This window comes from Orycteropus afer, unplaced genomic scaffold (assembly GCF_000298275.1).
Source record: "Orycteropus afer afer isolate SDZICR_OR568_19922 unplaced genomic scaffold, OryAfe1.0 scaffold00033, whole genome shotgun sequence".
In the NCBI taxonomy this organism is placed as follows: Eukaryota; Metazoa; Chordata; class Mammalia; order Tubulidentata; family Orycteropodidae; genus Orycteropus; species Orycteropus afer.
Window position 1 is genome coordinate 14,758,808 of NW_006921620.1, and position 14,040 is coordinate 14,772,847.

The window sequence follows — 14,040 nt, forward strand, 5'->3', positions numbered from 1 at the left end:
AACATACTTGATATACTTCATATCATTTAATATCTCAGATTGGGAATTTGAAACTCATTTAAAATTCAGATATTGACAAGTCATCATTATCAAAAATATGGACAATTACACTTTTCAATCAATTTTATGATGAAGTCTAACACCAAAAAATGTTGCTATCATTAATTTACAAACCAAATTGATGAAAGGCATAACTTAGGTTTATCTGATCAGTATTCATAACATTACAGAGCTTTAGTATTTAAATCAAGAAACAGCAGGTCATAAAAATACCCTAAAAATTTAAAAAGAACAACCAAAAATAGAAACAACCACTTTAAAAAAATACATTTTTTGAGGATGATTCATTACCCTCAATTTAAGCAAACAGGTGTACAGATGATTTTAATCATTAAATAGGATTGCTCTGTAAATCAACTGCACCTGCATAATTACGTCTCTTTTATAAACATTTTTGATGAGTACTATACTAGAAACAGATAGAGTTTTTAAGTAAGATAAATATATTCTTGAATTAAAGACAAACGCTTTTGTGCCTTCTATGCCTACAACTGGGAGCTCTGGTGGCACAGTGCCTAAGGCACTGCTAACCAGAAGGTTGCTGGTTCACACCCACCAGCCACTCCTCAGAAGGAAGATTATGCAATCTACTTCTGTAGTGATACTGCCTCAGAAACCCAAGGAGGGGTCGCTATGAGTTGGAGATGACTCAATGGCACACAACAACAACATGCCTACAACTTAGGACAGAAATAGCTGATCTATCTGTGGACTCCTCATCACCACACTCAATGTACCAACACACTCAACCAGTGTCCTTACCTTTTGCTTATAGAGTTTATTTGACCAGTAAAAGGAAATTTATTAGGACACTACTGCAAGTTTGGCTATCAAGTGATAAAAGCTATCTTTAAAAAAAGTAAGTTTTTTTTAAGTGACTAGATCATTTAGCTACATGACTGCTGTACCTCAAAGATGAACTATAACTACATGTATTCCAATAAGGATACCATTGTTAAAACTTCATTGGACTCACCTTCCAAATTTCCTTCATAGCCAATTTTATCACATTCACACACAAGCACTAGCACCACTTTCCTTACTGCTTTTTAGTCATATTGTATTTTTAACCAAAAACATTACAGAGCCTGATCATCTGCTTTATATATCAAACTTGATTAATTTCTGCTAGCATTGAGAACACCCAAATGAATAGACTATACATCTGAAAGCAATTGCAAAAGAGAGGTGGGGAAAATGCTTTGAGCAACTGTTAGCATCATTTGAGCAAGTGTAAAATTTCTCATCAAATGAATTTTTGAGGGGAACGATCCATAATTATGTTATCCTAAGAAACAAAAAACATATCTTCTATCTTACAGATTTAAGGTATACCCTTTGTTTAATAAAATAGGATAGCAAGTGTATTCTGTAGCAATGATAAAATATGTAAATCACAGACAAACTGAAATATCACCCCTTTGAAAAAAGTTACACCTGACTTCCTGCAATACTAGAAACCAGGATGCCAGAACTCGTATGATCAGAGTGCCCTCTTAGAGAAAGCAATAGTTCCTCTATCATCACTACCTCAGAAAGTTCCCTTTTCTTTTTTTGAAATCCAGTGGGGTTCCTGAGTTGTACAAACAGTAAGTACTCAACTATTAGCTGCAAGGTTGGAGGTTCAGACTCACTCAGAGGCCCCTTGGAAGACAGGCCTGGTGATCTATTTCTGAAAGGTCACAGCCACTGAAATTCAATGGAGCAGTTTTACTGTGCACATGAGGTTGCCATGAGTTGCAACTGACTCTTGGAAGGAAGATGGGGCAATCTACTTCCATAGTGATACTGCCTCAGAAACCCAAGAAGGGGTCGCTGAGTTGGGTCTGACTCCACAGCACATAACAACAGCAGCAGCAATTAACAACAAAGAAATGGTGTTAGGTTTAAATTCTGATAGGAAGAAAACTCACAAGAAATGACTGCTTGCCCTTTTTTAATATGGAAATAAGGGGTTTTGTCCATCTGTGGTCATCCATGCCACCCACTGCCAACCTGGACTGAACAAGACTTAAACGTGTCCTTGCCATAATACTCTTCTTCCTTCACCCTTGCAAAAACGGTGTGGCGGTGGCATCTGACCTGCTCTAATTTCACAAGAGGAAGGAAGGATCAAGGTCAATAGCCCAAGGCTGATTCCTATCAAACAGAGGTCAGACAGACACAATGCTACCCTCCAACCTCTTTACCAATTCTGACACCAATCCTCCCTCCCAACAGCCTCTCTATTTCTCTGCTTTGTTCGATAATTCATTGCAAAGGTCACACAGAACTCACAGACAATACTCACGATTATGGGGTTTATTAGGGAAGTAACAGGTTATAATTCAAGATTAGAAAAACTCAGGATACAATTCTTCAATTAGGACAGCTTCTTCTCAGCTGTGCCATACATAGGCATGCTTCTCTCTGGCTTCAGCCTCTCGACGCTGTGGCCCCTCAGCCCTGCTCTGCTGATAAGTGTCCAGAGAGGCACTTCACTCTTACCCGAAGGCACTCAGCTTTCTCATCCTGTGGACAGGGAAGCCCACCACTCTGCCTCATGCCAGTCTCTTGGTTCTATTGTCTCTGCTGCCTCTGCTTCTCTGCCACCATCTCTTGCTGTCTCAATAAAGTGTTACAGCTGTCTCCTGGATTGAAGAGGTTCAGCACAGGGATCTCGGGTCCAAAGGATATACTCTACTGCTGGCTCTTCTTTCTTGATGGTAGTGAGATTCCCCCTTTCCACCCCTGAGGTGGCTCATTTTAAGTCTACTGATGCAAAACTGACCTCATGTTAGAGTTCTATACACCAGTTGCACAGTATTTGTATAGTCCCACCCTGACAAGGGCCTCATGTATTTTGTTTACATCATTTGCAAGCTATCTGATCCCCCTGGTTGGCCACAAGCACCTCACATTTGCATAGTTCCACCCAGTCATCTGGGGGGAGTTATAAAGACCACAGCTAGAAGAGACATATTAAGAAATTCACTGCACTGTAGCCCTGGAAAATCAGTGTTGATACAGCATTCTGCTCTTCCACACCACAGCACAAGGCTGCCACCTACTGAATCATTTAATCCATTCAGGCAATACCAGGGAGAGCTAGAATCAGATGTCTTCTGTAGCTCTGACAAAGGAGCTTCAAGCAAGCAATATATTTCTGTCTGGACACACAAGGGTTAATTCTGTTTGAGAAATGTATAGATGATTACCAAAATAAGGACACCTACCTAAGGCATCTGACTGCTAACCAGAAAGCTGGGGGTTCAAACTCACCAGCCACTCCTCGGAAGGAAGGTTGGACAATCTAGTTCCGTAGTAATACCACCTCGGAAACCCAAGGAGAAGTCACTATGAGTCAGATCCGACTCCACAGCAGTGGGTACATAAGCGTTTGTTGCTAGCCACTTGGGTAAGCAAAATTGGTTTGAAAAGCACTACGAACATGGGATTTCATGTATGGCTATTTTTTAATTTCATTTCCTGCTTTATCACAAAGATACACATATATATATATATATATATATATATATATATATATATACATACACACACACACACACATATATTTGTTGTTATTGTTGTTATGTGCCGTCGAGTCGTACCCGACTCACAGTGACTCCTCCTTGGGTTCCCGAGGCAGTATCTCTACTGAAGTAGATTGCCCAGTCTTCCTTCTGAGGAGTGCTGGTGCGTTTGAACCTCCAGCCTTCTGGTTAGCAGTCAAATAAATGCCTTAGGCACTATGCCACCAGAGCTCCTATATGTATATATACTCCTGATTTATCAACATGGTTAGGTTCCAAAGAGCAGGTCATTATGCAAAATTCAGCATTATGTGAGGTGGAGGAGAATGCAGAGGTGCCCCAAAGCCCATACCTTCAGAACTGCTGTGCCCCCAGCATCACTGTGCTCTGGGCCCCAAGGCCCTGCTTGGGGATGGTGCTCAAGCAGCCCTAAGGTCCAGCAGCTAGACTGAGACACGGCAGCTTTGGGGCTTGGGTAATGGGCAAACAGTGGGGCCAGGGGTTAAGACAGTCATTGGAGGCTGCTGCCTCTATCCATGCTCCCCACAGCCAACCCCGCACAGCCCCAGCTGCCTGCTGTCACCCACATGCCAGGGAGGACCCCACAGAAACAAGCAATGTGTTTGTTTGGTCTTGGAGGGTTTGGAATCCAAGGCCAAGAGCCTGGAGATTAACAGCTGCTCAGAAGAGTAGTTCAGCAGCCCCAGCCGAGGAGGAGGAGGAAGAGGAGGGGGTGGTCTGCTTCTGCTGTAGCCCCCAGGCCTCAAATTACCCCCAGTACCCTTCCCACTTCAGGACTTGGCCCCTCCAGGGTACTTGAGCAGAAGGGGCAGCAGTAGCAACACCCCCGTCCCCTCCTAGGCTCCTACAGCCACTCACAGGCCCTTTCCAAGAGGCCACTCCACCTCAGTTGCCTCTTTCACACAAAGAGGTGCAATCGTGGCTCTGGCGGTGAGGATGGGACTGTCAAGAGGCATTCTAGAAGGCTGGCTGCTTCAGCTACAAGCCAGACAGATGGGTGGCTCTGCAGCCAGGAGCTGGACACAGGGAGAAAATCCAGGTTGATGCATAAAATAGTTGGATTTTTTTTACTATTATCATAAATGCAAAATATTGGATGAGATAGCCAATAAGTGAGGAATAGGTGTGTGTGTGTGTGTGTGTGTGTGTATCTATGTAGGTCCCTGGGGGGGTACAAATAGTTGGCACTCAACTGCTAATCTAACGGTTGGTAGTTAAAGGCACTCTATGGTGCCATGGAAGAAAGGCCTGGTGATCTGCTTCCATAAAGAGTACCATCAAAACCCAGGAGCAATTCTACTCTGTAACACATGGTGTTATATATATATACATATACACATGTATATATATACATACACATATATACACAGAGAGAGAGAGAGAACTAGAAGATAGATGATAGGAAAATCTACTGGAAACAAAATTTAATTTCCTAACTTTCCTTGGGAGAGTCTGTTCTTAAGTGTGTATAACTGCTCAACTGTTAAAATCAAAAAGACTCAAAATCATTTAACTTAGAATCTGTTCTATGTTTCTCCTTCCCACCCTTCTCATACCACATTTAATTATGATCATTTACCTTTAGAACAAACAGCCAATCTACCATTAATTAGAACTCACTTCAATGAGTCTCCTTTTGCTACCACCTATGTAGTAAAAGATACAAACCATCCATTGGTCATGAGAAAATGCGAAGGATAAATAGCCTTTACTGGGACCACTCATTTCCACCATCACCGACTGGTCATCTCTGGTGAAGGACAAGAAGATGCAGGCACGTTCTTTCTCTGGGTCACAGTTCAAAGGACTTGTGATACAGAACTTCTTGTTCCCACAGTCTGAAGCACTGAACTAGAAAAATGATGGGGGGAAAAACTTAATTATAGCAAGCAGTTCACTGCCAATGACAGACGAGCTCCTACCTTAAAGTATGGGTTTTAACAAGACTACTTTTTCAAAATAAGGATTCAAATGAAGGAAGAATAGGCAACCCAAATTAGAAATGATCAGAGCAATACTTGGGCTGTGAACTTTTAACCTTAATTAATTTTAATTAAAATTTGGAAAGCACAACACTAGTTTGACTGCAATTATACAAGAGTATTAATGTCTCCTTTAATACATAAAGTATTTCACAATAATTATGTTTTGAAACAAAGTTTCTGGTAAATTTTTAAAACCTTGTTAGGGACAATACCCACTGACATTCTTGCATAAAAGGGTACCCTGTGGTTTTCAAAGATGGAATATTAAATACCAAATAAGCGAGCAAATCCTTAGCAAATTTTTATATACTATTTAGATTCTGAACTCTTGCTTCTAAAATTCAATTCAAATTTGATACTAAAATAATATAAGAAAAAATGGATACCCCAAAATATACTAATTTTAAATAATAAAAACTTATAGTAATAAGTAATGATCTATAATGATTTAATTCAGAGCTTCTGGGTATGGCAAACAGGAAGAGTCAATTAAAGCAACTGAGCAGTGACCTAGTTAGAATGGACTGTGACAGTACATTTCAGAAGAGAACTAAACATTCATCTTTATTTAATTAGATTTAATGGGAATTTAAAGAGAAAATCATAGTTGGGTGGGAAGAACAAGCCAAGAGGAATTAGGAAACTTGGTTTTGAGCTCTGCTGTCTCCTTTACTCTGTCACATTTGTCAAAGGACTTACTCTCTCAGGGTTCCTTTACTTTCAACTATACAACAGGAGAATGGAACAAAATAGACCCTGAGGTCTCTTCTGCCTTTAAAAATGCTATGATCCTATAACTGTGAATGTACTATCCTATAATTAGGAATTATAAACTAGCAGCTGAGACATCATACAAACTCTAGTAAGAGCTAATGTCTTTCATGTGAATATATGGAAAAACAAAATTAGTATCAACAGATTACTACTAGGAAACTCAGATCCAATTTGAATGTTTATTCCTCTAAAGCATCTTTTCAAATAAATAAGCATTAATACTAAGGTGAGAATTAGTTAAAATAATAATAATAATAATAATCTAATTGTGTGGTCAAAAATGCAACATTCATAGTAATGTAATCAAGTAGAAAGGCATCAATAAGAAAATGATGTTGTTGTTGTTATGTGCCGTTGAGTTGGCCTTGACTTATAGTGACCCCTCCTTGGGTTTCCAAGGCAATATCACTACAGTAGTAGATTGCCCAAACTTCCTTCCGAGGAGCGGCTGGTGGGTTTGAACCACCAGCCTTCTGGTTAGCAGTCAAGTGCCTTAGGCACTACGCTACCAGAGCTCCTTAACAAAATATAGGAGAAGGGAAATGAAGACATTAAACAGGGACATAAGTGTCTTACTTAATCTTTTCTCTATGTGAACAGAGGAGTAGAAAAGGAAAAGAAACAGAAGGGAAGAAAAAAGAAACTAATATTTACTCAGTATCTATTAAGTGCAAGGCACATTATTAGAAAGCTTATATTCATTATTTTGTTTCATTCTCACAGTAATACATAAGAGCTACATGTTATAATTTCTCATTTTATTAGTGAAAAAACTGAGATGTTCAAAATTTAAGTAGCTTGTCCAAAGACACAAAGAAAGTAGACAAGTCAGGATTCAGGTCCAAGTTCTTTCTTTATACTGTAATAATTTGCTTCAAGATATTTTTCACTATATCCACTTTTAAAATAAGAAGGCAAATTTTCTAGAATTATCTTCAATAAAACCTTTGTTCCTAATGTTTCTACTATGCATTATTCTTTCAAAGATATATTTATTCCATATTAATTATTTTGAATTGAAGGCCTAAATGGAATTCTAGTTGATCAGCTTGCAAGAGATTTTCTATGGTTTGGTACATAGAATTCTCCAGTACTCACTGGTCTTAATGAAATAACATCTAACCATCTCAAGATTCTTCTCCAAATCTTGTCTAAATTCAGCTTAACTTCCCTCATCATGCTGAATATTTGGTTTGTTTTTTTAAAAAATAAAAAATAAAAAAACTTTGTTACATCAGACTTATTTTCAAGTGAAAATATATCCACTGCCAGGATAGACGCCATGTGAATATCATAACCACAACCTGAACATGTCAGATCTTGCATTTCCTTTATTCTAACCTTAAAGTCATAATATTACAATGAAGATTTCTAGTTTTCCTATAGAGAATCCAAAAACTTGCTACCACAAGCCAGTAGGGCTGTTTCTCTGAGCACTTCCCACAAGCATACAACCACAATTTCCAAGGAAGCTTTTATCTCAGATTGCATTTGATGAAACCATGAAAAGGTTACTTACTGATTTGGTTAAATGGGAGACTGGGGGCAACGTTGACAAAGGTGCTGGTGTAGCTTCATGTGTTGTAAAGGGAAGTACATTTGGTTGTGAAATTACAGGACCAGGAATCTTCACCCAGTAGATTTTATACTTCTCAACAACTGTGACTCTGAAATACGGTATCAATGAAATTAGATAGAACTCTGATTTTGACCTATCATAGTCAAATAAAAACTTATAAAGAAAAAAAATTGGAATAAACTAGAGACATGCAACTTATTGGTATGTAATAATACTACAGAGGAGCCCTGGTGGCACAGTGGTTAAGAGTTCAGCTTCTAACCATAAGGTCAGTGGTTTGAACCAACCACCTGCTTTGTGAGAGAAAGATGTGCAGTCTGCTTGTGTAAAAAATTATACTTTTAGAAACCCTATGGGCAGTTCTACTGTGTTCTATAGGGTTGCTATGAGTCGGCATCAGCTTGATACCAATGGGTTTGGTTTTTTTGTTTTATTAATAGTAATAATAGTCACTTATTGGCTGACTATCTTGTTATCAGACATTTCACATACACAACAATAATGAAAAATCTACTACCCAACTATTTTACACATTAACAGTGTATATCTGGCAGTAACAAATGTTGAGATGCAAGGTAAGAGTAATGCTGGCTGTGATGGTTAAGGATATATGTCAGCTTGACAGGATCATGAGTCTCTATGGTTTGCAACTATGTAATGATGTAATTTGGCAGTTCTGTAATGATACAGTTATCCTCCATTTTCACATAAAATCAATTTTCACATAATGACCTAGCTTTTGGAATCTATCTATACCGATAAGTGAGGAGAGGGTGTACTACTGATTGTGGTCTGAGGCAAATCTCTAATTACTCTTTTTCCCTCATTACTAGATGAACATTTATTGAGCATTTCTCTCTTTTTCTATTCTCTCCTCTCTCCACCCTCCACTTGTTCTGATCCTATCACTTTCTTCTGTTACTATTCTGTTCCTTGGGCATATTCACGCCATGAACACCAGACCTAGGAGCAAACTTGCACAGATTTCTATTTCTTGACATATAAAGAACATGTTGTTGTTGTTGTTGTTATGTGCCGTCGAGTCGGCCCCGACTCATAGCGACCCCTCCTTGGGTTTCCGAGGCAGTATCACTACGGAAGTAGGATTGCCCAACCTTCCTTCCGAGGAGTGGCTGATGGGTTTGAACCACCAGCCTTCTGGTCAGCAGTCAAGTGCTTTAGCCACTATGCTACCAGAGCTCATAGTACTACTAATTTCACAGTAAACAATTCAAATTATGCCAAATGGCTTGTCTGGCATGTAGCTACATCAAGAACCTATATAGAAGCTACTACAGTCACATCCACCAGCCACTCCTCAGAAGGAAGGTTGGGCAATCTACTTCTGTAGTGATACTGCCTCGGCAACCCAAGGAGGGGTCGCCATGAGTCAGGTCTGACTCGATGGCACATAGCAACAATAATAACAACAGTCACATCTCCTTTTCACATTCCATGTAACATACAGATGCACAGCTGTGTTACTGTCTGCCGGGGACCCATGCACAAAGTCAGGCAGAATAATTATTTGGCTTTATGATACCCCATTTCTCCTTGTAGGTAGGATTAAGGAGGAATTACTATTTTAATCAAAGACTGTAGCCTTCATTTCAGTATGGATTATACCTCAACATAAAGAAAACAAAATCCTCACAACTGGACCAATAAGCAACAGTATGATAAACAGAGAAAAGATTAAAGTTGTCAAAGATTTCATTTTACTTGGATCCACAATCAAAGTCCATGAAGTAGCAGTCAAGAAATCAAACAATGTATTGCATTGGGCAAATCTGCTGCAAAAGATCTCTTTAAAGTGTTAAAGAGCAAAGATGTCACTTTTAAGACTGAGGTGTGCCTGACCCAAGCCATGGTATTTTTAATAGCTTCATATGCATGTGAGAACCAGACAATGAATAAGGAAGACCAAAGAATTGATGTATTTGAACTATGGTGTTGGTGAAAAATATTGAATATAGCAAGGACTGCCAGAGGAACAAATAAATTTGTCTTGGAAAAAATGTGGCCAGAATATTCCTTAGAAATATGTGAGACTCCATCTCTCATAGTTTGGTCATGTTATCAGGAGGGACCAGTCCCTAGAGAAGGATATGATATTTGGTAAAATAAGGGGTCAGCAAAAAAAAAAAAAAGATGATCCTCAATGAGATGGATTGACACATTGGCTGCAACTCAAACATGGCAATGACTATGAGGATGTTGCAGGACTGGGCAGTGTTTTGTTCTGTTGCACATGGGGTTGCTATGAGTTGGAACCAACTGGACAGCACTCGCAACAACAACTATTTTAAATACACTGAGTTTCAAAATTTTGAGGAACATGACAGGTCTTACTTTTCTAACATTCTAATCTGCAAGTTATAACACTGCAAATATTTTATCCAAATTTCAGTTTATTCATATTCTTATACTAATACAGAAACAAATCTTTAAAAAAAAAAGTATTAGTCTATATTATTAATTAATGGTTCTTATTAGTGTGATATCATTGCAATACTTCATGCATTCATGTAACAAATATCTGCTCAGGTCTTCTGCTAAGTGCTGAGTATATACTGATGGAAAACAAACAAGCAAGCAACCACTTAGAGCAGTTGTTGTTGTTACTGGCTACTGTTGAGTTGGCCCCCAACTCATTGTGATTCTGCACATTAAAGTGGGCTATTACTACATCAAATCTCTTTTATCTGTGTGAATATCCAAAGGTAAGAAAAGGATACAGACTATTATTGTTTCAATTAACTAGCCAGAGTTGTAAACCCCTCTACTCACAGAAACTGTATGTGATTTGGGGCACTACTTGGCGCATTCCAGTAGACTTCTATATCAGTTTTTTTGGATGGATTTCTGTGACTCACAGCTGACCCCTAAAAAAAAAGTGAAAAAGAATTGCCATTCAGTCACACAATTTCAACGTGGCTGGAACTGCTATCATTTTGAAAACTATTTTATCATTGTATGACCTTAGCATTCTAGTGCAAATTATTTTATTTAGAACAAGGGCTTGGGTATTCAATAAATACATGTTTACAACAGATTAGCAGCAAGCTTTGTCAAAAAATTAGAGTCAGCAGAAATTAAGAACTAATGAAAATAATGAGCATTGAGAGTACTGATACTATACAGAGGCTGCTCATTATTTCATTTCTACTACAAATTTGTATTCCTTCCATGAACTGATGCAAATGAAGTGAAATTTCTTGCCTCCAAATATGTTGCATTATACTGTAGTAGTCCTCTTTCCGTTGAACAGTATTTTCTCCCACTCCCTTCACCTGGCAAACTTCCACTCATTCTTTAAGGCTTACCTTGGAGATCAACTTCTCCAAGAAGCTCTCTCACAATTCACTCCAGCCTGGGTGTGGCATGACTTCCTATGATCCCCACTCTCCTGTATCCTTTTAACCTAAACTATCACTCTGTTCTACTTATGTATCTGTCCTCTCAGGCTATGGGTTCCTCGAAGAATAAGAGTAAGTCTTATTCATCACCAGATCCATAGCACCAGATCAGGACAGTTCCTGGATTAATAAATGTTTTTTAATGAATGAATGGGTGAATTACAAGTCAGACGTCTATTCTAGACTCTAGAACTCTATCATCAGTATTTGTTATTGTTGTTATCGTTAGCTAACATCAAGTTAGCCCCTGACTTATGGTGACCCCATGCATATGGAACAAAACATTTCCCAGCCACCTCCGTGATCAGTTGAAGATCAGACCATTATGATTCATAGGGTTTTCATTGGCTGATATTTACAAATTATCAATATTAGCAACTTCAAATATCAATATAAAAAGAGTTAACATGATATAAAACAACAAAGCTATAAACTCTTCAAATTACTGCCCAAACTTTAAGATGCTAATATATAAAAACATTTCAAGACTAGTAAACTTAGGGGAAGTTGGATCATTGTGAATCTATTCCAATATCTACTATACATAAGTAATGACACTGTTACAGCAATCACCTGTAGTGAAAAGGCCCAACAAAATGAACAGAAATCAATTTCGAACTAAAGGCAAACCTGCACGTCTTCACAGGTAAGAATCTGTGACAATTCACTGTCAATCAATGTGAAGGAGCCAATAAGAGCACCACTCAAATCCTCAGCATCACGAGCTTCCAAAAGAAAGCCTTTAAATGGTGGTCCTGACACAGTCACTGAGAAGCAGACAAAAAGATGGAGTAAAAGGTTTAGCAACATCCCAAAAAGGAAGCTGTTTAAAGGCATATTCAGTAAGTGACAACCATGTCAAATTAAGAAGTTATAGTTTTAACATCATTTGCGATGATGGGCTCAAGTATAGCAGGGATCGTGGAGCTGGTGCGGGATCGGGCAGTGTTTCGTTCTGCTGTGCATGGGGTCTCTATGAGTCGGAAACGACTCAACGGCACCTAACAACACAACAACAACTTTTAACACCATTGTAATTTGAGATCAAATCTATCCAAATCACCATGAACTTAGATAGAATATTCTTAAATTTAAAGTTATAAGGCTCCTACAAAATAGACCCTAATTAAAATAACTCATTTGTCTTTGACTTGTATTTTCTATGGGGATATTTTTCATTGTTATTCACTCATTCTGCATCCCTAGCATTCTTTCTATTGAAATTGAATAGGATCTTACTATCAAGTAAATTTTAAATAAATCTAATTCTTTGAAACGTTGTTGTTGTTGTTAGGTGTTGTCAAGTCAGTTTTGATTCACAGCAACCTTACATACATCAGAATAAAACACTGCCTGGTCCTGTGCCCTCCACATAATCCTTGCTATACCTGAGTCCATCAGTATAGTCACTGTGTCAATCAATCTCATTGAAGGTCTTCCTCTTTTTTGTTGACCGCCTACTTTACCAAATATGATATCCTTCTCCAGGGACTGGTCCCTTCAGACAACATGACCAAAGTACGAGATGAAGTCTGGCCATTCTCACTTCTAAGGAGCACTCTAGCTGTACTTCCTCCAAGACGGATTTGTTTGTTCTTCTAGCAGTCCAAGGCACATCCAACATTCTTCACCAGTACCACAACTTGAATGCATCAACTCTTCTTCAGTCTTCCTTATTTATTGTTCAGCTCTCATATGTATACAAGGTTATTGAAAATATCATGGCTTGGGTCAGATGTACCTTAGTCTTCAAAGTGACACCTTTGCTCTTAACACTTCAAAGAGATCTTTTGCAGCAGATATGCCCAATGCAATACATCATTTGATTTCTTGACTGCTGCTTTCATGGGTGTTGATCATGGATCCAAGTAATATGAAATCTTTAACAACCTCAATCTTTTCTCCATTTATCATTACATTTCTTATTGGTCCACTGGTGATAATTTTTGTATTCTTTATGTTGAGGGGTAATCCATACTATAGGTTAAAGTCTTTTGATCTTCATTAGTAAGTGCTCCAAATCTTCTTCACTTTCACTTTTTTCTGTTTGAATGACTGCCTCTAGCTCTATGTACAGGTTCCTCATGAGCACAATTAAGTGTTCCGGAATTTCCATTTTTACAATGTTATCCATAATTTGTTATGATTCACATAGTTGAAAGCCTTTGCAAAGTCAATAAGACAGAAGGTAAACATCCTTCTGCTATTCTTTGCTTTCAGCCAAGATCCATCTGACATCAGCAGTGATATACCTCATTCTGAATCTGACTTGAATTTCCATCAGTTCTCTGTTGATATACTGCTACAATCATTTTTAAATGTAGCAAACTATAAAGCCTTCTACCATCGAGTCAATTCCAGTGACCCTGTAGAACAGAGTAAAACTGCCCCATACTGTTTCAAAGCTGTTAATCTTTATGGAGCAGACGGCCACATATTTCTCCCATGAGTGGCTGGTGAATTTGAACTGTCATTTTTTCAGTTAGCATCAAGCACTTTAACCACTGTGCCACTAGGGCTCCTTAAATTATAATCAGTACATATAAATTTTATTAGTTTATTCTTTGTTGTTGTTACGTGCCATTGAGTCGGACCCAACTCATAGTGACCCCTCCTTGGGTTTCCAAGGCTGTATCACTACAGAAGTAGATTGCCCAACCTTCCTTCCAAGGAGTGGCTGGTGGATTTGA

The 14,040-nt window shown here is 38.5% G+C and overlaps 1 protein-coding gene across 1 annotated transcript in view; it reads right to left on the minus strand.

The window, feature by feature from the left end:
• The window catches only part of FRRS1 (ferric chelate reductase 1), a 69,432-nt gene that overhangs the window by 51,442 nt on the left and 3,950 nt on the right, over positions 1-14,040 (minus strand). Inside the window, exons 2-5 of the mRNA XM_007936093.1 lie at positions 11,981-12,117; positions 10,722-10,816; positions 7,872-8,019; positions 5,262-5,444 (exon numbers count right to left, since the gene is read on the minus strand). Coding sequence (XP_007934284.1) covers positions 5,262-5,444; positions 7,872-8,019; positions 10,722-10,816; positions 11,981-12,117 — 563 coding nt within the window. The remainder of the gene's footprint in view (positions 1-5,261; positions 5,445-7,871; positions 8,020-10,721; positions 10,817-11,980; positions 12,118-14,040) is intronic.